Here is a 24,823-nt window from a genome sequence, read left to right as displayed (position 1 = left end):
GCCTGAGGGCTGTGCACAACTTCCCTGATGATCACAGTTTTCCACAAAGCTGTCTGGAGGAGACAAGCAGAGTGGTACAGCACAACGCAAGGCTGTCCTAGGGACCTCACTGCAAAAGCTTAGACATTACACTTCAAATAGCTCCCCAAAGGAATACAGATCCCACTTTGTGGTAACCTCCTTTGGTGACTCACTTGTAGCAACAGCTCATTGGTTTGTCCGGTATTTTCCATTTTCTGCACCCCCAGTCTCTCTGGCTCTTCTCTTCTTGCACACATCTGCCCAGACACATTCCCACAGAGCCAGGCACGAGGCTGCTGTGAGCTGGGGAAGCTGGTGGTGGGGAGAAGATGCCATGACCATGCAGGGTGGGACAGCCTTTTCCCTCCCCAGGCAGGAGTGTCTGGCACGGTGGGGCAAGATGCCAGGAGTGGGCAACACGCAGAGAGTATCTGGGACACCAGCAGTGTGCTGGGTCATCAGGGAAAAAATCCTACAGTTGCAGGGGTAGTATCCCCTAAACAAATCAATAAAAGAAGCAACATCCCTAAATAATTTGTCACCATACTACAGAACTAGAGAAAAACTCCACAGGATTCAAAGTAAAGGAGCTCAAACCAAAGAAACCAGTAGGTAGTAGAGATCAGCTGGGAAACAGACCCTCCTGCAAACACAAGATGAAGAAGAAATCTGACAATTTGATATTTTATTCTGGGGCTTCAGGAAACCTACCTAGTTCCTGATGTCTATAATATTAAAAAACTTAAGAGATTTCAGATAAAACAGCAAAATACAATCAGAGAAATTTTTGTCAGAATATCAAAGTTGCTTTTTAATAAATTACTTGCCACTGCAGCATTTTTATGATCTTTTTAGTGGCCTAGTATCTACACCTGGGTTTTTTCTTGTGATCTGTATCTGGGAAGAGATGAGGAAAAAAACTCTCTATGTTTGACACAATGCTCAAAAGATTTTGAATGTTGTCATCCCAAGTTAAAACATATTAATTGTCCTAAGTTATCTCACTGAATTCAGAAAGGTATTTCACAGATCTTATATGTCTGAATGATCCAACTGAATGTCAGAGCATGCACTCCCTCCAGCCCTTCACCTGACCCAGGGGCTGTGACAGGGGCTATGGTATGATATGCAGAAGTGTTCCAAAACCCCCACAGGCCACCCCTCACTCACTGCTTCCAACAGTCTGTCTAAATACCTGGCTACAAGATTGTAAAAAGCATTTATAAAACACTTACTTTTCGGGTACTACAGCTTGCTTAATGCTTTATTGCTTTTCCTAAGTCACTGTTCCAGAATTGTCAGGAGGCGGAATCTGAGGATTAAGAGTTTTCAAGGCTTCATTAAACAATCTGTAAAACAAAACAAAACACAAAACAATAAAAATTAGCCAGCTAATAAAAAACATTTAGAAGTAGATTCCAGGGAAAAAATGCTGCCCTGCTACAAGAACAGTATTTCCAAACTTTTTTAGGCACAAGATCAATGCTGGCCAATTAGACCATGCTTGATAATTTGGAAAACAAAACTGTTTTGTCATCCTTTACAATGAGCATCTTATACACAGACTGTGGAGAGCCTGGGGGCCATTCCCTGGTTTAGGGAGACACAAGAAGCTTCCCTCAAAAAGCTGTTAGACCCCATTGGCTCCTTTCCCTGTTCCTATGTCCCTGAGCTGCTCATCCCTAATCCCTGATTGCCCCTCATCTTTGTACTACCCCGAGACCAGGTTCACCCCCAACCCCTCGGGATTGAGTAACCTGGAGCCTTCAGATGTGTGTGCTTGGGGAACTCTGAACATCTCACCACGTGGCTGAATTAAACACCTGTGGAAATTATTCAAAGGCCCTTTTTGCTTCTTTACCCTGGACTTTGCTAGCAGCAATTCAGGCAGCAACAGCAGACAAATGACCTATACTCTCATGTCTGCTCTCATGCCAAGCTGTCAAAGTGCTACTGTAGAAACAGAAAAAGCACCAGATTTCCTTTTTGCCTGGTTTTAAGAAAAGTACATCAAGAACACCAAATAAATCCTTAATTTTTTACTTTTCTTAAAATAAGATTAATGAAAAAATAGTTTAGCACATGGAAAATTAGTTTGCAGGCCTTGATAGATACTGGATAAATTCCTATTACCTTATGGAAAGTTTTCTTCATTAGTATTCTTAGTATAAATTGTACTTCTTAGTATTTTCACTCTTTTTTTTATGTTGAAAAATGATGGTGAGGGGAGGGAATCATGCTATCTTTGGTAGGGTGTTTGTTGCGGTGTTGTGAGGGTCCCCAGGACGAGGTGAGAGATGAGAATTTGATTCCAAGTTCTCAGAAGTCTGATATAATGTAATGTAATGTAATGTAATGTAATGTAATGTAATGTAATGTAATGTAATATAATATAATATAATATAATATAATATTTATTTTATATATATACTAAAACTATACAAAAGAAAGAGCAATATCAGAAAGCTAGAAAAGAATGAATAATAAAAATCCATGACTGACCAGAGAGTCTGACACAGGTGGACTGCCATTGGTCATTAAGTAAAATAATTCACATGGAACCAATTAAAGATGCACCTGCCACATTCCAAAGCAGCAAAACACAGGGAGAAGCCATCAGATAATATTGCTTTCATTTCTGAGGCTTCTCAGCTTCTCAGGAGAAAAAATCCTGGCAAAGGGATTTTTCAGAAAATATCATGGTGACAGGCTTTTTTAACCTGGACTTTGGGAAGCTGCAGTTCAGTCATTGAGCCATCTCTCACCTCTTCAAGGAGTTGATGATTCAGCCAGCTAAGCCTCCTGCCAGGGCTAGGAAGCTTTTTGCACCCTCCTGGCACACCTAGTACAAGCAGCACAGGTTTCAGTGCTTCTCTCATTAAGTGCTGAATGAAGAGCTCTTTTTCTCTTGCACATGGGTGGACCTGAGGCCAGCCTGGGCTGCCCCAGAGCGGCAGAAGTTCCCTGCTGCTGGGGCCAGGGGTGCCCTTTATCATTTCATCTCAGTCTTGTGTGAATGAAATCTGCTGGCAAGAGCAGCAGGTCGTGGGCACCTCACCTTTCCTCACCTCTGCCAAAGGAGATGCCTGGTCCACATCATGTCCCTGGTAGCCCAGGAGTCCCAGGCCAGCAGGAAATCCAGCCAAAAAAATAAACTGGCACTTACAGTGATAAGAGTCACAAAGCACTGATGGAACCATAAAGGCAGGAATAAGCATGATCCTTCTGCCCTTTCAATTTTGACTGCTGATCCCTGTAAGGTGTTTTCTCTTTTTTTTTTCCTCTTTGTTTCCCAGGTTTCTATTCAGTCCACTCTTTACATGTCTGTTTTATCTTTCTGTTTCCGTGGTTTTCACCTCTCTGAAAAGAGCCTGCAGGCCTTTCAACAGTATTGTTAGATACATAAAGTCATGGTAAATCTCAATTACTTCTTTTATTTTAGTGAAAGCTGTTCGTTTTACCCTCTTTCTGCTGATAAGTAATTCAGTTCAAGGCATGTGAGGGAGTCTGCCGTGTTTTCTGCAGTGACCCAAGGCAAAGCTACAGGGATTTAAATGGAAAATATAAAAATTAGCTGGTGTCAAAGACCTCTCTGAAGAAGCAGGATTCTGCTTGCCAAATTCCTACAAAGCAGATCACCTGAACTGGTTTGCATTTTTGTCATTTCACACAGTTCCCTGTCCCGGAACAGACTTCCTGAAGCTCTGGTGAAATAGGATTTCAGCTCCACGTTTCTGAAGTGGACAGCTGTGAACAGGACAGCTCTAATGGGACCATGGAACAGAGTGCAGAGGCAAACCTCCAGGAGCCTTACTCTGAAGCCCTGCAGAGCTGCAGACCGATGGCTTTGTTTGGTCAGCAAGAATGAAGTCAGTCGTTAACACAAGCGCAAAGTGCCGTGTCTGCAAAGGACTGACTGTTCCTGGCCCATGTTTTATTACATGGCACTCCGACTTCCCAGTCCATAGTCTTCTGTTATCTTTGTTATCTTTGTGTTCTGAAGGAACGAGTTTGGGCCATTCAGCACCTCCTTCCATCACTGTAAATGCTCACTTTCTGTAACTTAAGCGACAACAGACACCCATCCCCTTCTTCTGAAGGGGCCTCGCTTCAGGAATATGACCAGACTTTGAAAAAGAGTCAAGCGCAGTGTGTGAAGCGCAGTGTGTGAAGGGAGCCCAGGCCTGGTTTCTGTGGCGGTGAATGCCTCGGTGCCGGCCCAGCCCGGCGGCCCCCGCTCGCTGCCCCGCTTCCCGCGGCCTGTCCCGCCCTCTAGTGCCGGGCCCTGGCTCCTGTGCCGCCCTCTCCGCTGGAGCACACGCTGCCCGGGGCTCTGCGCCGGAACGAGGAGCCAGAAACATCCGAAAGCCTCGCAGGGTGCACTGCCGTGAACCCCCGAGGGCTGTGTGAACCCTGCCCAGGAGGGCTGTGGAGTCTCCATCCTTGAAGCCATTCGAAAAGCCGAGCGGACGGGGACAACCTGCACTGCCTTGTGCTGCTTCAGCAGGGGGACTGCACTAGGTGTCTGAAGAGACCACATCCAACCCAAATGATCCTGTTCTTCCTGGGCTTAAGCATGGCTAAATTTATCAATATCTATTAAAAAAAATTTCTCTAATTCTATTTGCTTGAAAAAAATCTATCAGCAGCATTTGTATATTTGTAGATGCCTTTGACTTGTTGTGCATGCTTGTATATTTTTGAGACACTACTTTTAGCCTTAGACTTGAAGTATGAGGAAGCTTTTAGTATCTTTTCTTGATTGTCTGGTTTTTTTGAGCTTGGACATAACGAAGATCAAGAATTTTAGTGGAGAAAGTCAACATTGTGCCTTTGGGAACTAGAATAATTTATTTGGGTGTTTGGGTTTTGGTTTTTTATGTTGTTTGGTTCTTTTTTGTTGTTGTTGTTTGGGGATTTTTGGGGTATTTTTGGAGGGAGGAGGGGTTGGTTTTTTCTTTTAATTTCAGGTTTAATTAATGAGGTGTTTTCATCATTGATGGCTGCAGCATCTTCCTCAAGGGCTACAGTTGAAATCATTTTAGAAGGATGTAGCTCTTCAGCCTCGTGACTCTATGCTGAGGCAGAAGCAATCATACTTTTTTTCTTCAGAAAAAAAACCAACCCGAACCCCTCCAGAATAGATGGATACAACCAGTAGACCAGACTATTTGGATCTTGTTGAATAGATATTATATTTTTTTTCCTTTTTCCCCTCATATGTCAGACATTGGGCACATCTAGGGATATGATGAAAGGTTTGATGTATCACCAGTGTTTTGGTGAGACACAAACAATTTCCAGTGCTGTATCTTGAGCACATCAGTTTGAACTATTTGTAATCTGTGTGCAGTGCAATAACCTGTGAAACAATCACTATAAAGCTGTACAATTACACAACATTACACCAAAGTCAAGTTTGTAATAAGGAATTTTTGTTGTTTACAGCTAAGAAAAGCTGTAATCTCAAAAGCAGGTCACCAAGTCCTCAGTAAACCTGTATTGCTTTTCTCTGAAAACAAAGTAAATAGGTGCCCATGAGGAGTGAGTAAACACACATGCAAGATGATAAACCACATAAATAATTTGTGTCATTCTTTGCACTTTTTTATCAACAGTAAAATTTATATCTAGCCAGTCTTGCTTGCATATGATCAGTGGCAAAAATTACCCTGTTATCACAGGACACAAGGTCATGTGTTCATTTCAATGGAACAGTGTATTATGCTCATTTGTTCCTGCTTTGGTTACTTATGATCCCAATGCAGCTAGGGCCATACTGAACCAGAGGAAATAAGAAGAATTGCCTTTGCTCCTCTGACTTTTCTAGTTACTTTATCTTTACTATCAAATTTTTATAATAACTTTGTGAGACAAAGGGCCTGCTCTGTGTTCATTATTACAACAGGACTATGGTGAGACAAAAGCTCATTCATTTCTGCAGTTTAATTGTACTGAATAAATTTTTTAACTCCACAGCTTCTTTTTCATATGGAATGGCACAAAGACAACATTTTAAACATTCAATAATTGGGATGTTTATTTCAAACGGTGAGTTATCACTCCAGCCTGCAGAACTGGTGTCTGCTGGGAGTTTTAATGCTTTTTCATAAGGATAGACACTGTTTTTCAAGTCTGCCGGACATCCTTCTACTGCTGCTGAACACTCAATATAGAAGGCCACTAAGGAATCTTGTCTTTGTTGTTTCACCTTAATAAATCCTTCATTTGGGAACATTATTTTCTGCTACCTCAAGTGCTTCCTCCAGATGCTCAGAAAAAACTTGCACTGTCCTTGCATTACTGGCATGATCTCATCAGCTTCTGACTACTTGTGAAGCAATAAATTCTGAAAGCCATTTCTAAGCACATTAGGGACAAGAAAATAATCAGGAGTAGTCAGCATGGCTTCACCAAGGTGAAGGCTTGACCAAGGAAGGGCTTGACCAACTTGCTAAAGTTCTACAATAACTTGAGTGCCCTGACAGATGAGTAAAGTGCAGCAGATATTGTCTACCTGAACTTCAGTGAGGCTTTGACAATGTGTCCCATCAGATCCTCATAGAAAAGCTGTTGATATACGGGCTGGATGAGCAGACATTGAGGTGGACCAAAAACTGGGTGGATGGCCAGGTCCAGAGGGTGGTCTTGAGAAGCATGGCACCTAGCTGGAAGCCAGCAACTACTGGTGAATGCTGTGAGTCGAGACTGTGTTCAGTCCTGTCTAACATCTTCATTAATGATCTGGATGATGGGCAGTGTACCAACAGCAATTGTGCTGATGACTCAAAACTGGGAGGAAACATGGGAGGAGTGACTGAAACACCCAAGGGTTGTGCTGCCATCCAGAGGGACATTGGCAAGCTGGAGAAATGGGCCAACAGGAATGTAATGAAGTTCAACAAGAAGAAGTATGAAGTGCTGCGTCTGGGGAGGAACAATCCTCTGCACCAGTGTAGGATGGGGGCCATTGTAAGTAAAGGGTTAAGGACATTTGCATTTTATGCCTTAAACAAGCACCAGGTGGTGAAATCTGTTGCATAAAATATCATGGGTGCCTATGCTCAAGCTGCAAGTGGAACAAAGTCTTAGCTCTGGCCTTGCTGAGGCAGGACCAAAACTGGTGTTCTCTATCACAACCTTCCATTGAAACCCTCAGTGTAGATCCCTCACAACCACTGAACTGAGACCCGAGCAAGCAGAGAGGTAAAACACACACATTCCCTCACCTCTTATGATAATGAGGGACTGTATAAAGAAACTCAGAGAATGAACTGGGTAAGACCCCACCAGCAAGAAGCCCAGGACACTGAAGGACCAATGAGATGGTACTGGATCTATGGTAGTGATTATCTTCTGCTTAGTGCCTTTCTCCTACTCCCTTTCTCTCACTCTTTCTGTCTTTCTCTCTTGTTTCCCTATACAAACAACTTTACAAAATAAAGCTGGTATTTTTGAACCACTATTTGGTCTCACTTGTACCTTAATTTGGGCAGAGGACTTTAACAGTGAATTGTAACAGCCATTAATCTGAGAATACCTAAAAATACATGCAGCACAGTGTTTCAAGGTCTCCCATGTTGTTCAGTTTGCTGTACAACAGATGCCAATTTACAAGACTACTTTGCATTGTCTACCTAAGTTAAACCAACATATAATTAGAAACCAGGACCAATAATCCTCAAGTCCTTTCTGGCCCTTTATTAATCCCTGATGAAGATGTAATTTTCAAAAAGATGAAATTTTGTGATTAAAAGCAGCCCAGAGGCTCTAGTCACATATGCCTGAAAATTCATGATTTGTGACAGCATAACTATTGGGCCCAGAAATTGGGATAAAAATACAATGTGTGATCAGCCTTGCTGACGTCCTAGAGAACATCCTTGGAATATACATGCCTTAATGACTCAGTTAGGGCTCACATCTCTGAAACCAAAGATAGAATTGGCAGAACTCTCTTAGCTATATGCTTTCCCTACCCAAACCCAAGATGAAAGGAAATAGGAGAAGAGAAAAACCAATGTTCCCACAAAAGAAGAGATAAGGCCGTTACCTAACAAGTCCTTCACTTCAGTGGTGAGCAAAGACAGAAAATTTTTATACAAAAAGGTAGCACATATATCCATGATTACTGACTACAACATTAAAGCAAAATGATGATCTGATCCACCCTTTGAGCAGTTATAAACAGAGATACCAGTTTATTTCATTGTTATGAGACAGCTTAAAATTCTCTACCTGCTTTGATGGAAGCTACAGGTAGCATTGTGCATCTGCCTCTTAAGAAGCTTGCAGTGTTTTTATCAAGCCTGATTTTCAGTGTGGTTCGTGCCTGTTTTACCTACCTGCAGCCACACGTCTCTGTATCCATGAGTGTTTGCACCTGCTGTTGCTATCAGGGCCACACTCAAATGTGGAATTGCAAAGCCAGCCTGAAGGTCGTGTTACTGTGTGGCACTGACCCACCAGCTGATGTGAAGACACGATTCCCAGAGCACCTATTGCATGGTCCTGAAAATCTGCCCCAATGTCCCTGCCCTACCAAAGGGAGGGCACTGTTTCACTCTCTAAGGCAAAATCCTGAGTACTTGAAATTTTACTAGAATGTCTGCTACTAAAAATCAGTCGGGGCCTGGCATTGGGTTGTAAGTTCTCTGAGGACAAGGGCCATGTATTTGTTTCATGTGTCTGCAGTACCTTAGTACCTGCTATGGCTGGGTAATGTCTCATGATTGAACGTGGCACCACCATACGTGTAGGTGAGTTTAAAAAAAATTATCTCTGGAATAATGAAACCCCAAATCAATGTGACACTGCCAGATTAATTAAATGTCCACCGAATCAGTAATTTTCCTCTCTGTACCAGGCCAAGTGTTCTTCAGAACAGTATGCACAGATCTGTCCAGCCATCAGATGAATGATCCATTTCTCTTTCAAAGCTAGTGATGATAATTCTGAATAAAGAACCTGAATCCCAGCTGAGATCAAAAACATGCTGCAAAAAAAATGGACCAGTGAGACAGCACTTATCTTTTATATTCTAAATTATTTCATACTAAATTGAATATACTCAGGTGGGCAAAATAACAGGATTTTGGCATTTTTGTCCCTGAGGGAACAGTGACTCAGTAATGATCCTGCTTTCATCTGAGACACAGATAAATCTGTAGCTGATGCTATGCAACGTAGATAGCTGAGTCAGAAATAAGGATCTCTATTTTGCAGCCAGAAGCTGATGAGATCACACCAGCATGCAAGGACAAGTTTCAAAATATCAAATAACTTTAGTATCACAAAGAAAAAATTGAGAAATGCCTTCCAGGCAGCTCAACATCCAAATGAGCTGGTCAAGACCAGTATTTAAACACAGCTGTGCAGAAGCTTGTGTTAACTTTAGCCTAAGACTTTGGCTCACATCATATTTGCACTCAAGTGAAATAATGATCATCCATTAAAAAAAAAAAATAAGTAGGCCTATTTGTATGGCATACTAACGTGAGCAAAAATACTCACCTTAGCTTAGTTGTACAGTACCCATTAATGATCATGAAACATAAGGAGTTTTGTAAGTGATCATACAAAACCACATATAACAATTCCTAACTGAAAGAAATGGAAGTTTACATTCCAACTATACGACATAGAGTACTTAAATTTTGAGCACTTATTTAGCAGCAATGCACAAAAATTATCTGAACAGAAACACAATTGCCAGAAGCTGAATTTTTCAAAGTGTCAGCAATTTTAGTATTGCTACACAATCTGTGGAGAGAGGGAATTCCCTTTAAGATTGACCTAAATTGCTGTGTGTCAAGCACCGGGCTTTTGGTAGTGAGGAGAGTCGACTTCATTTGACAGCAACTGGGTTGCTGGATTAATGTTTCTCCCCATCACTTGTCATTGACTGCAACTCTTTCAATGCAACCATTCTTATCTCACTCAGAACCTCTACTTTTAGTCGCCCTCTCACCAGGAGGGGATGGGGGAAGAGAGCAACTTGAGAGAGACTTGATTTTCCAGCTGTGTCTTTCCAGCACTGCCATGCAGACTAAGAATTTTCTTCTTGAAAATAACCGCTTTAGACAGATGGACAGGACAGCTTTGAACAAGTCCCTTGATTTGTGAAATCATTCATGACAGGTAATTTCTACTTGTTTTATGTGCTGACGATTTGAGCTTCTGAACAGGCCTTGCAGTTCCTAACGTGGGCACCAGTGAGAGGCACAACTTGCCACAGACTGAGCTCCCAGCACAGTCACGCACGAACTGGCGCTGGGCAGCCCTTGCTTTCCGCAGAACGAGATAAGAAAGGGGCACGATTCGTGCCGCGTCCTGTTTGTGCCGATGCTGCCATAAGGCTCGGCAGGAGCCCGGGCGGGACGAGCCCGCTCCGCCCGCCGAGCGGCAGCAGCGGCCCGGGACTGCGGCAGCTTCGGGGATCGGCTGGGCCGGATCGGCTGGGCCGGGCCGGGCCGGGCTGGGCTGGGCCGGCTGCCCCCTGCGGCGGTGAGCTCTGCCTGGCGCCGCATTGCTGTCCGCTCTCGGGCACTCTGAACGCAGGAGCTGCCGGGAGGGCCGGTGCCAGCCCTCAGGGCAGCGCTCCCGGCGGCGCGCGAACAGCGCCGGCCGCAGGCCGCGACAGCGCCGGGCATCCTGCGGAGAAGCGAGGGCGGGACGTGTGCGGGCCCTGGCAGGGGCCCGGCACTGTCGGCTCCCGTCCCGCTCTGTCGGCTCTCGCTGCACGTCCCGGGTTACCCGCTGCGAACTGTGCCGCTGGAGCAGGGGTAAACCCGGCCTCTGCCCAGGCGCAGGCTCTGCCCTCTCCCACCGGCCCAGCCTGGGATTTGGGGAGCACTCTGGGATTTGGGGAGCAGCCTGGGTAGCCCGTGTCGTACTGGGCTGAGCACACCCCGAGCGTGCGGGCTCAGATGTGGGGCATGTGGAGATATAATCGGGTTGTGAGCTGCAAGCAGGGAGCAGATTAATGCGGATTTGAACTCCCTGCGGAAGGAATTGGAGGGGACGTGTTCAGGCGTTTGCAATGTGTTTGTGTGTGGTATGAGCTTTCCTCCCCCGCATATACACGTTGGATTCAATAGCACAAAGGTAAACCTTTGCCTTTGCCTTTCAGAGGAACTTCTCATCACTGTGGAGGTGTCCTCACTGATACAGCTCCATGCAGTCACAAGACCCAGCGCAGTAGAGACAGAACACAAACCGCATTTAAATGCATATCTGAATGACAATAATAATGCAGGCAGACACGAGCAAATCCAGCTGAGATTGTGCCTTCTGGATTCACTGTGGTTTTCAGCTCTGCGGTTTTTGGGGTCTTCTTGGTCAGCCCTATTATGCCATTTTCCTGTAGCCCTTCAGATGTCCTCTCCTCCTTGGTATGCCCTGTGCTAGGCACACTGTATTAAAGTAGTTGAATTTCCATGATGCAAACAGAAACAAACCTTGTAAGCTTTGTCAGATGCAGAAGAAAGACTCACTGGTGTTAGATGGCAGGGTTTAAAATGCAAAGCCTGAATCAGCAGAAGAGCTTGCAAGGCTTTTCTCCTACAGGTTGAAGGATCAAAAAGTCATGGACTTGTGGTTCTGAAACTCCTGCTTAAGGTCCAGCAGGGCCAGGCTACCAGATCTGGTATGGCATGTTCTCTGCTGTGTATCAGTGAGTCAATGAGAGACAGTTTTATCTGTCACATATATTTAAGTCTTTATCTGAGGAAAGAAAAAGGGAATAAAGATGAACCCCCAAACAATGGAGGAATTATTTCTATTAGATAAGTCACATTTTCTCAAACTTTGGGAATAATTCTGAGTCAACAACCCTTTGCCACAATACAGATTGGTTTAAAATTTATCTGACCTGGGGAGTGACCCTAGTAAAGCTGTAGGAAGTCCTTCTCTCCAGTTGCTCCCTGGAAGACCCCAGCAACAGTGGCAGGTGATTACAGAAGTTTTCATCAGGGAGGTAGGGAAGAAACATTCCAACCTACTTGCAGAAGAAACATTCCAACCTACTTTCACTTGCCAGGTACCTCAGGGTGGGCAGGAAGAAAACCAGAGAGAGCTAGGATGCACCTGGCACTGGCCAAGCCACTATTTTTCACTGTCATCAGAGGTAAATATTGACATTGAGCATAGAACTCAAGAGTTGGAACTTTCTTCTAGAGCTGTTGCATTTAATGACAATTATTTAGCATGATTTCTTGCATGACTTTTTACCCTGTACAATGTCTTCCCTACCTCCCTTAAACCTGTGATTTTGTGCCTCAGTGAGTTTATTATTATTGTTTCTCCTTTATTTGTTTATCAAAATAGAAAGTATGCTACGTTATGCTTGGATTATCAGGTCTGATCACCAACAGTTTTTGAAAGTGCAACCAAGATAATTCATACTTGTTGAAGGCAAGGTGAATTCTGTGAGTGACTGAATATGAACTCATATATGTTTGTATTGACAGAGGTCATCTGATGCATTATTTTATCTATGTGTTGCTTAGTTTCCAAGTTATGTAGGAGGCCTAGAAAATGGAGCTGCTGTAGCTGTGACTAGGCATGTCTTTCCATTCTTTGCACTGTTGTTGGCATTTTATGGAGAAAACACTTTCTATTTGTATCTGCATATTGTTGTGGGTTTTTCCTCTGCTTTCTTCTGCATCAATTTGTTTTGAATTCTCTTACAGATTTTGTGTTAATAAAACTAGGTTTATAATCCAAGGCATTGATGTTTCCTTGAATTTTCATGAAACTTTTATGCTCAAGTATTGATATTTATTTCCTTGTAAGCTTAAAAGTTTGGAAGAAAACAAAAGACATTAAATAAATAGAGGAAAAGCAGCCAGCAAAATAAGACAAGTACACGAGGACATAGTGAAATAATTAACCCTAAGTCCATGAAACTGAGGTTCAACAAAGGCTTGCAGGCAGCCTGCCTAATAGCAGTTACATAATAGCAGTAATTTGTTGCTTTTCTGCAGAGCCCTTCTTACCCCCCTTCTCCCCCCTGATAAAATGTTTAGCACACCTTGTACCATGCTTCAGGGGCTCGAGCACATGAGCTTATTGTTTTGCTGTTTATACCTCTCCCTTTCCCAAATTCCTGGAATTTCTGGTTCCCCAGCAACCCCAGGGGTGTCCAAATCCTGCCCTTTGCACTATGCAATAATGTCTGTATGGCCTGGAGTGGGCTTAGGGCTGAAAAGTGATTGTGCTTTAACTTGGAAAAAAAGAAAAGAAAAAAGAAAAAAGAAAAACAAACCCAAAACAAACCCCCAAACCAAAGAACCCAAGGAGTGAAACATGCAGACTGTAGTACCTGAATTTCATGAGAGTGGGTCACAGGGAGCATTTCAGCCATGGCGATTTATGAATTTGGAACCACTTATCAACTCTGTCTTGCTTCTATTTATCTTGTCTTCCTAGACATTATCCATGCAACACAAGACTGTGATCCCTGATAACTGTAGAAATGAAAACTGAAATATTAAACAGACTTATCATGGTTTTCTGCATCCACTGTCTCTCACCAGTTTTAGAAAATTATTGCCTTCACCTACACAGGGCTTATTCATGTAAAACTGCAACAATGGTATTATAATGCAGTGGCAGCTTAATGCAGGAAGGGCTTGGCTGCTGAATATTTTCTCCCTTTCTGGTAGGAAAGTATGTATATTAGAGGAGCATCAGCAGGGTTAGGAAAGGAAAAGCAGCATGGGAAAGTACTTAACTGTCTTTTCCTCATAGTTATACTAAGTGTTCCATTTGGCAAACAACAACCTTCATGACAATAGCCATTAACTATGCTGTCATCTCTTTGGCATCAAAACTTTTTGTACAGAAATATAGACACATCTTGTGAAAGCAGGGAAGTTGACTCTATTAACACTACACCTTAGGGAGCTTTCAGAGTCTTGTGGTTCTTCCTCTCCCCGATAATCTCAAATTTCAGTCCTGCCCTCCAAAAATTGTAAGATGTCCATTTTGGAGGATAATGTTGCAAAAAAGTTCATAAGTAAATTGTTCCTTGTTAGATGTATAATGATCTCATGTGATTGGATGCTGCTGTTCAGAAACATCCTCTTCTTGAAATCAGATTTTCTAGAGGCTGATTATGAGGGAGTTTTAGACTCCATGCTTTGGATAGGGCCTTACTGAAAAGCTGTCAAAGGGGCTCATGATGTGTGTAAGAGACACACTTTTGAGTGGCATCCTTAGCCTCACTTTGCTGCAGGTTGATCTGCTAAGGTCATTGATAGAGCAATCTGTAGATACCCAGCTGCGCCTGATGTTGTGAGACCGACACAGTGATGCCTGGAACTTCTGCTAATGTCACCCTTCCAGGGCCATCCACCAGCCTGTGACAAATCTAGTATGCTTCCACTATCAAGGAGTTTCAGGGACTGTTTCTTGATTTGAGAGGACAAGAATTGGTATTAATGATGAAAGTCTTTAGAGAAAAAAATGAAGATTAACGTGCAGTGTCATATGTCTATAAAGTTTTCAGAAAACAGGAACATAGGGGAAAATGAATAGCCAATTTGTAGAAGCACTGGAAGACACAGAAATGTGCCTGCCTGGTCCTAGTTCCTTCTCTCTCTACTACCCTTTACCTTAGAAATTATGGGAGAAAAAGAAGGTAAGATTCAGTTTTCTAACTCAGTTACATTCTCATAAGAGTATTTTGCTAATTCAGGTCTTACTATCCTGTAAGGGTAAGTCTGCTAGCTCAGGCTGCTATCATTGCAGACATATAAAGGACTTGAAATCTTGGTTGTGGGGTTGGAGAATAGATGTCATTAACAGTACAAGGGCTTGTGACGTAGACGAGTCTTTTATTGGAAGAGTTTAGATGTCCTCCAGAGGAGTCAAATACTGCGTGTGCACTACGGAAGATGTAAGGGACAGAAGAGGTAGAAATGGCACATTTAGTTTGAGCAGAGCTCTTCAGGAAGCAGTCAGAAAGATCAAAAGGCAAGCTAAGATGCTTGAAAAACAAGGCATGAACTGATATTGTCAGAAATCCATCAAATCACAATGGAAAGCAGAGCAAGATGAATTGGTGAATATTTGCAGAGAAAGAGAGAGAAAAGGCCTGGATAATTTCTGTGAATTAGCCACAGAAGTAGATTCAAGGTGAGAAAGGAAAGACAGGGATTCTTAAAGGACAGAGATAACATTATAATGGAGAATTTGGGGAAGGGAAAATGTCAGCTCCAAAACTGGCCCTTCTGGATAGTAGAATTAAGATAAGGTACATCAGAAAGACTGACTAAAGAGTGGACCAAGACCAAGACTGAGATACGTCAAAAGAAATGTGGATGTATTGGGGGAAAATAGTGTCTACTGAAATAACAATAACTTATAAAGAGAAGAAATTTGGACTAAAGAATAATATTCATTTAAAAATTACATACTAATAATACCGCATATAGTTCATGAATCCTGGAAACTAATGTAGGAGTCAGTTAGGAGAAAAGGTAAATAATGTTACATTGTGTCTATGCTATTACCTTGATCAGCCTGACTTTAATGTTAAGAACACTTAAACTAGCAAAACCTGTTCATCTCCTCTACAAATATTAGCATAAAATAGATGTCTCAGCTCAATACCACATCCACAAACCATTAAATACCTTGTAATCAAATAAAATATTTAGTTTGTTACAAAGCCAATCCCATGCAGTCAAGTTTATTTCGTGTTTTATTAATGCTAAAGGATCCCCTGTCATCTCTTATCTATCTTCTCAAGGGAAAATAATTCCTTTTTAATTAGGTCATTGCAGTCATGTGCTGCTGCTATTATATAGACTCTTCCTGGTGTATAATGATGGATAAATACAGCATAGTGTTTAAGGAGGTTTGATGGTAGCATGGATATATTAATATGCAGGCTGTAGAGCAGGTAGAGACAATGGAATTTGATAATACCAATTCCTTTCCTGAGTTCTGTCCCAGTTCTGACCAAACCTAAGGCTGGCAGATAAATTAGGGCCATTTTTACCAATACTACCAAGCTAGAGGACACAAACTTATATGAAAAGCCTGCACTGAAGCCATTGAATAAAATCTACTTTTCAAGTCTGTCAGCATTCAGTGCTTCGAATTTTAACAAAGATTAAGATATTATTTATCCATATACATAATTCTGAGCTATTCACACTTATTATCTTATTCTTATGCAAGGTAAAGTCAGACAAGAGAAGTGGGAGGTATTTAAGAGTGATGTTGGTTGTTGCTTACCTGGAAGGGAGATAGGTGATATTTTACAGAGGAGATTCAGTTTGTTTTTAAATTAAAGGAGTTATTGGCAAAAACTGTATAGCTAATGCAGAAAAATGTCATCAAGCAGAAAGTACAAAAAAAGTTGAATTAAGTCTCATTTGAATTTAGGTTTATTCTGATAGAACTAATTTTAAGAGGTATTTTAAAACACCTTATTAATAAGAATGTTTAAATTTTGAAATGTCACTGTACGTTTTTGCCCTTAAAATTTAGACCGAGTTTTCATTATGTAATAGTCATATTAAAAAAATCCATGGCTTTTGAACTTGGCTCTATTGCAATTTTTTGCTCAGAACAATTACAGATTCTTCTAAAGACAGTTAATTATTGGTGTGTGTCTGAGGCTGCCTCTGGAATGTTGCTGTAACTGGACAAATTATATAATTGAAAAAATAGTAATTTGCCAGTGAAGTTCCATGTAGTTGCTGTCCAGAGTGCCTTTCAGTTTTGTAGTAACTTCTTGGGTCTGGAATAGTCCTGCTACAGGTGAATCCTGTGTAACCTTTTCCCCAGAACCCGTATTGTGGGAAAATGTCAGACTGCTGTTGTACATCACTTGTGCAGAGCAGTCCTGAGGCAGAGAGGGGCAGTTAACAAGGTCAGGGAGTGTACAGCTGACTGTGCCAGCCTATATGCAATAGACGCCCTGTATTGCACAACTCGCAGTGCTGTTCAGAGCTCTTCCGTTTGTAGCTGTTGTTTCTGCCCACACTACTGATCAGCCCTTTGCTTGTGTGCACTCCAGTCCAAAATAAAGCTATTCCTGCCCAGAGAGGCTTTTGTATTATCCTAGTCTCCATTATTCTGTGCAGAAATACTTGATATGAGTTGATGTTAACCACACTTAGTCAACTGTCTTTTGGGAAAGAAATGGCTGTAATTTGGCGTGTAAGTTCCCTGTAACTTGTCACACATTGAGGCACAGCTCCCACCCTAGAGGAATATGCCATTGGACTGACAGGCTAGTGCAGGATCTCATGAGTAACCCCTAGCTGTGGGAAGAAGTGAGCTGGAACAAGCTCATGATTCCAGCTACACCAGCACATGGAGTACATGCAGCAAGCACAGCCTGGCTCTGCTCACTGTGAGAAGCTGCTGTCATGTGTAAACTTCCTTTCCTCAGCTTCTCAGCAGATCTGGAACTTGTCTCATGACGAGTCAAATGAAAATTTGGGATGTGGCTTTCCAGTTCCTGGCTCTTGCTCTTATCAGCTACAGGTCTTCTTTCATGTCCTTTGTGTCCCTGTCTAGAGCTGCTTGGTCCTTCACATGTCAAACTGTGTTGTGAGTTCTGCCCATCATGGTGGAACTATTATCGATAACATCTTGATGAAAATGCAATGTGCTGCAAGGCTTCATCACAGATCAGCTTGTTACATCACCTTATAAATTAGCCCATATTGGTTGTGAGAAGTCATCTTCTGTTAAATAGCCAGGTTTTGTGCTAGTCTGGCAGAGAGGTAGGTACAAGAGCTTGGTACAGCTTTACTCTAGCAGAGAGCTTGATTTTGTGTTGACCATGTAGTCACTGTAAAAATTCATCAGAAAGGATGGTTCTTTCCCTTTCTGGGAGATCACTTGTATGTCTCTAATGAAAAGATGCTTCTAAATGAAGCAAACTCATTAATGACTTAAAACTCCGTTCTATTGATGGATACAAAATAAAAGTTACACTTTTTACCAGAGCTTTCTGATAAACAGTCTTAGAAATTTGTTCAGAAATGTTCAGTAAGTAAATGATTAGCATGAATAGTTCCTATTAATCCCTCTATATGAAAAAAACCTGACTTTTGCAATCTAAATTGAGTCTGAAGACCTATTTTGGAGGGTACAGATCATCATGCCTCATGGCCTAAGCAAGACAAGCAGGATGTGCTTCAAGATGCATCCTGTTTTAATGTTCCTTATAAAAACAAAGTGCTTGAAAAGGCTTGATTGACCTTTACTCTGCCTTGCTTCTCATCATGGAGATACTTCAGAATTAAGAACTGCTCTAGGACAGGAGAGACTTTCCAGGAATCTTCAAAGTCTGGGTTTCTGATTGCATCAGAGGTTTTAATAAACTCATTGAAGCAGTGTAAATGTCTTAAGTTTTACTTTTTCCTTTTCCTGTCTTTCTATGATGATAAATGCTATAAAAAATTTCTATTGTTTGCCTGAAAACTGCTTTTTGATTTCTTCAAACAAGAACTGGCAGTGTATGAATACTGTTAACACTGATGCTCTACCACAGAAGTCTTTAAGGTCATACAACTTGATCTGGATTCAGTGACAAATGGCCTTTAATCCAGTTTGTCAGCAGATATGTCTGACCAAGATAACAAGTCTGAGAAGTGCTTGTTTCCTTTTCAAACAGAAGCTGACTAGCTTTATTACTGCTGGCAAATCAGTTTGAATGCTTCCAATTCATACTGTCAAACCATCCCTGTGTCAAATGACAAGCCCCATCTGAGCTATTTCTTCAAATAAAGCACAGTCTCTATGACTTTGCACAGTCAACCTCACTAGCTATTTTTATTCAGCACAGCAGCTATGCCTGTTGCCCTTCAGTGTTACTTTGCATTCAAGAAGGAAGTTTCATAATTCTCTCCCCTGTGCATAGAAATTTCAGATGGTAGCTGTAACTGACTGCAATAATGCTTGGTTTTGACCACAGCAAAAGAAAAAGGAATTCAGCAGACACAGGACGTGATGTCTTTCAGGAAAACATGCAATTTTTAGAAGTTTACCTAGTAGTCTTAATTTCCAATTGCAAGTTATCTGGACAAGCACAGATGATCACTGTTGCCTTTTTATTAATTTTATTTACAGCTCTCTGTATTCTAGGCTGGCTGTACACAGCTTTATCCTCACATTACCACTCTTCTGCCTGCATCCCTTTCTATAGGATTTGTCCCCAACATTGGCAACTGCAACACATCACTGACACAGAAAGAGCTATAACGTCTTATACAGCACCATCATGAATCTTTTTCTGGGTCAATACATCACAGTCCTAAGTGTCTCCACTGTTGTGAACTTATTATTTAGGGGTTTTCACCATTTTTGTAACCCAAAATTTGCATGTTAAAATTAAACTTATTCAAAAAATGTCAGTTATGCATTCTAACAAACCACATAAAAATGTGGTGAGCCAAGCCTGTTTCCCAGGGAATTGCTGACAGACAAAATCATGACTACCAAAATCATGTTCTTGTTAAAATCAGCTTTTGCAAGCAACTCTTTCTCCTCTAAACTTTGACATTCTATGTCTAAATTCAGTTTGAATTCTATTCTTCAAAGAATATTCAGCTCAAAACAAATGTTCGGAAAGGGATTATATCCTGCTGCTGGTCCAATATAGGAAGCCATTTAAAATTTAAAGGCCAACATAATTTCTGTAATGCTTTGATATAAGAGAGGTGGTAGCTGCTCATCATTATTTGCATTTGTTACCTGTAATAGCAGACAATTTGGTACACAATGTACATTTTTTTGTAGGTTTTGAAAGGCTTTTTACAATGAGCTGCATAATCAAACCAGTTTTGTGTGGTGTATCAGTCCTGGGAAAATGCTAATCCAGTCAGAATCCTTAAGAAGGGTGACTAATGCTAATGCTTACTGAATAGAAGTTTTCAGAGTTGCATGTGAGAACCACCACAAAAAATGAAGAAATATGAAAATAGTAGTTACATTTCTGAACTTTGCTTTCTGAGTTGAAAAGTCAATTTTGTGACCTATGCAATACATCAGAATATGATAAATTAGAAGTATTCAGATAACATTGCAATTTTAAATTAAGATTAGTTTGGAGCAATCAAAATTCAAAGCATCTACTTTCTATTCATTCTTGTTGAAGACCCGGTCCTGCATTTCACCTGCAAGTAAGGTCTTCCTCTAGTTGTAAAGTGGACATGAATTTGGATTCCTAATTTTCCTCCATTTTCTACTTCTTCTGAAAAGGAAAAACATACAGCTTGGACAGATATGGAAAACAAAAGGAACTCTGTAGAAGCATTTTACAATCCATGACTTTTCAAAGTGTCTAAAACTTTGATTAGGTTCTAACACTAATCTTTATTTTTAATGGGTGCTAACCCACATGCCCAAAGTAAGCATCTTAAAATGCTAAAAACATTAAAAGCCATTAATTGTTATTTTTTCTAGATTGTCCTGTGCTTTTTGAAAATACTGTCACTCCACAACTTTTTTCTGAAGATAATTACCATTTTACTCTAATAGCAGCAGTTAGCCAATTTCACTTTACTGAAAGCCATCTTTTCCAAAGAAAATATATGGCAAAGTTAAGTTCTGTCACTGATGTGTTTTAATAATTTGTAGGGAGTGTTGCAGGGTGACACTAATATTGTGAGTTAGCCGGGTTGTTTTCAAGGTTGTTGCATCCTAAGCAAGTAGCAGAGATATTCCATGAAATCCACGCTACGACGGAAAAGCATGTAAAGATTTTGACAGAAAGGAATAGAGTGACAATATGCATTCCAACACAAAGCCTTAAACATGGCTGGGATAACCAGTGATGTTATCCACTGACACAGGCTGAAGTTTTCAATGACCTTCTGACTAAAAACTGGTTTAGCCAGCTCTGTACTGCTTTTCCTTTTCACACCACCTCAGGCTTTAATCTGCAGAGGACATTCTGGGGTCAGGCTCTGACATGAGTTGGAGATGAAGTATTATCCCCAGTTTAAACTCTTTGCAAGATAACATATCTGAAATAGTTACCCCGATACCTTGTGTCAAGGAGTGAGGAAGCTATCAGCAACTCCACAGGTCAACATTCAGAAAAACTGACATGAAAAAACCTTTTGTTTATTTTTTCAGTCTGTGCTGAAAACAGTTTAGCTAGTCCTACAAGGCTGGCTTTACAGCTTGCTTTGATGGCATATGCCAGTGAAAAGGTTGAACTGATTTGAACTTTGTGAGATGGATAGCAGCTGTTGTACTAAGCTGTTTAAACCCACCAATTTGGGCTTAAATCTTGGCTGAGTGAATACAAAGCCTTAACCATACATAGTACCCATAACGAGCTTTCCTCTTTCAATTTCTGAGAATAGAAATTATTTTTAAATCAACAATATTTTACTGACAGATTTTCCAGTACCATATTTTCCATTGCCAGATACTGAAGTATCTTACACACACAAAAAAAAAAAAAAAAAAAGCAGGTGAATTTATTTTCATTTGTCATGAGTGAAGTTGGTGTTCATCACTGCTGAATGCAGCACAGCTCTCTCCTCCCTAAAACAAAGTTTTAAAAAGCCTAGCATTGGAATCATGCAAAAATCTGAAAAATTATGTCTTTGTGTATGTGTGTGCACGTCTGGAATAATAGAAAGGAAGATAAAGTGGATGAAAAGAAATGTAAGCAAAACCAGCCCGTGATAGTTTGTGCACTTCCTGTTGGTTTCTGTAGCCTTTAAAGTCTAAAAATCAGTATATGCATATAATAGGAAAAGTTCCAAAGCATTCTTTCTGAAGTCACAAGGTTGTTTCCTTATCACTGAGAAAGGCATCTAATGCTGACACAAATAGGACAATAATGTTAATTTTTTACCCAGGTAGAAAAGAATGAGTGAGCAGTTAATAGTGTAGAGAAAGAAACATTAGTTCTGACACACAAGCTGGTTACAGTTCAGAACAATACTTAACCCCAGGAAATATGAAGGTCCCTTGCCCAATATTTTGGCCTATCACAGAATTTCATAGGGAATACAGAACTTTTCATTTAGTGGCAGCTTGATGTAGAAATGTATAGCAAAAGAGATTTCTCTATATCTCACTATAAGTATTTCCTAGACAGAAATGTAAACAAACCAGCAGATATTTTATCAAAATAAAACTCAACTACTAGGAACCAAAAACGAGACGTGTTATGTGGCTATTTCATTGATTTATTAAGTATTTGCAAACCTTGGCAGGTTTATTGCTCCTTTTAAACTACTTCCATTTCAGTGGCAGATTCACGCGGCTGCTAGGATTGTCCAGTTCAATTTGCAGTATTTCATTAGGACCAGAGGCCTCAGGTGTAGTCTTTGGATCAAAGGTTAAGGTTTGCATCCATCCTTCTTCTTTACACCCATTGATGGCAAAAGACACAGATTCATGTGAAGGGCTTTTGGACAAAGCTAGATGGTCTTTTGTTACTAAGAGGGCTTATTCTGCTCTTTCCTGCTCGTTTGGATGTGAAACTTTGGCCAGAGAAACTAAAAAAAAAAAACAACCAATATTTATTCCTTTGAGACAGGACATTTGGGAGCTCTGCACAGTGCAGTCATGGGTGTTCAGCCACCACCTAACTCCCATCCTGGGGGCAACTGAGAGCTCCTGGGGAAGCTCCCCTTGGTCACTGCTCCGCACACAGCTCATAGTCCCTCTGTGTGCTTAGCACTGCTTTTCCCAACCCACGAGAATTTTCATTACATTGTCTGTAGCTGGAGCAGAAACTTCTTTCAAAGGGTAAAAGAGGAGCTTGTCACCATTCCCTTGTACCCTGAGAAGCAGCATTCCTGTGTTCAAAGTAAGAGCTTTGTGCAGGATCGCATGTAAAGTAAATCTCAGAATGCCCATTTCAGGGGTATCTGGTTGAATACTATTTTCAGTGCCATCAGTTTACACATTCAGCAAACAACAGCAGAGCATGGCATGGTCTCTAATAACAAAAATAGAATACCTCCCAGTGTGCTGTGTGTTTTTGTTTGTTTTGTTTAATTTTAAATTAAGAAGTTGTCACAGAAGTTCAAATCTCATTTCTTCCTAAATTTTAGCTTTTTACCTGCAATGAAGGTGAAAACAATATGGCTGTTTGATTTTGGTGGGTTTTTTAAGTTCAGGTGATTTAACTGATCTACACTTTGCAGGCATTGTTAAACTCATCAGAGAACCTAACAGAATTACATACATACAATTACTTATGTATATGATATGTATATACCATACATTTGTATGGTAATAGTTGACACCAAGGTATATACTAAATTTTCTCACAAATCTATTTTCTGTAACTTCTTTCAGCTGTACTTAGAGGTAAGGTTCAATCCTTTACCCATAGCTATCTCTTAGCATGTGTAATTAGGTACTCCTCTTTTTTTGTTTCCATTTCTCTCTAGTTCAGTTTCACAAACTGATTTCCTACCTTTTCTTTTGTTTTTGGAAAGATACAGAGGTTTCCTTTGGAACTTTCTATTCTGTCTTTTGGGAATTCCCTTCTCATTCACGCTGCACTCATTTTGGTGTTTCTAAAGCTGTAATATTTGGTGAGTCCAAATCTGAGTATGAGCTACCATTAACTATTTTTCACTACAGCAGAAGAACGACTTTCATTTTCATCAGTCAGTGTACCAGTACAATAAAATGTTTTATGCTCTATCCAAATGTAACTTTTTGCTTCCAGAAGTTACTGGGGGTATCAGAAGCAAGAAACTTTTGGATGCTAGTAACCTTTTAAAATAAGAATCTATAATATGCTGACCTTGGTGGGCAGGAACTCTAGAGTTAACATTGTCTTTTCACAGTCTCCCAAATAGTGCTGGCACCTCTTGGCAGAGGAATAGTGAGTGACTTCCCTGTGACCAGCTGGAAGCTGATGGCTTTGATTATTTTATAAACCAGTTTTAAATCCTTTGCATATGCAGTGTTGTACTGTGTCAGACTGGCGAGCTGCTGCCGCCACCATTTCCTTGCAATACTCTCACATGTGCATCCTGGTAATAGACTTCAGCGGGAGTTGATGTAAGCTTCCACATGGCACAATGCCAGCTGCAGGAGGCAGGGGTTTTCAAAACATTATGGAGTGTATCTGCAGAAAGTTACATAGTGAGAAATCAGGATGATGACCACAGACACCTTCATGTGAGGAGGAAGGCACACTATCACATGAGCAAGGAAATAGCGCCTGAAACTGTAAAGATCAGCCACCTAAAGGCCAGGTTGTGAGACAGTTCAAAACATCATGGCAGCTAGTGAACCAATACATTAGCCTGGTATGAGAGGATGCAGGATGCAGGACTTAACTAAAATGTCCTTATTGACATTAATTTTACACTGCACATGGCTTTATGGATGTAATTTCACTTAATCATGACAAATAGCTTTCGTACGGAAAATAAAGTTTATTCATGTAGCCAAACTTGTTCATTTCTACAGCAGAGATTTCTTGAATGTGGTATATTTCAAAGTGAGTATGGATTTTTCAAAATGCATTGAAGTGGCTTGTGTCAGCAATAGTTAGAACTCAGCAAGAAAGGCAGTCAGGCTTTTCCCACTGCACTGAAATGCCACGAAGATCGCCTTGCTAGTACTTGCATTATTCTCTCATTAGAAATTAGTAGTAAACCATCATTTTTGTAACACAAGAAAGGACTCTAACCTGACCGAGGACCAAAAATTACTTTTATTTTCATAATTGCATTTAACTTTAACAGAATTGCTAGAATGAATCAGAGCACTGCAAGGTTCTTCTGCATCTTGCTCAGCACTGAACAGTAACATGACTTTTAATGTTAAAAAAAGACTA

General features: G+C 40.9%; 1 protein-coding gene across 1 annotated transcript in view; it reads left to right on the top strand.

The window, feature by feature from the left end:
• The first annotated feature begins 12,005 nt into the window (after window positions 1-12,005).
• Window positions 12,006-24,823, top strand: part of LOC134427256 (carbonic anhydrase 2) — a 33,128-nt gene continuing 20,310 nt past the window's right edge. Inside the window, exon 1 of the mRNA XM_063172938.1 lies at window positions 12,006-12,148. Within this exon, the coding sequence (XP_063029008.1) occupies window positions 12,103-12,148 (46 nt within the window). The 5' untranslated portion in view covers window positions 12,006-12,102. The remainder of the gene's footprint in view (window positions 12,149-24,823) is intronic.

The sequence above is a fragment of the Melospiza melodia genome, chromosome 1, assembly GCF_035770615.1.
Source record: "Melospiza melodia melodia isolate bMelMel2 chromosome 1, bMelMel2.pri, whole genome shotgun sequence".
In the NCBI taxonomy this organism is placed as follows: Eukaryota; Metazoa; Chordata; class Aves; order Passeriformes; family Passerellidae; genus Melospiza; species Melospiza melodia.
The sequence above is the reverse complement of the archived record's forward strand: the minus strand, read 5'-3'. Positions and strand labels throughout refer to the sequence as shown.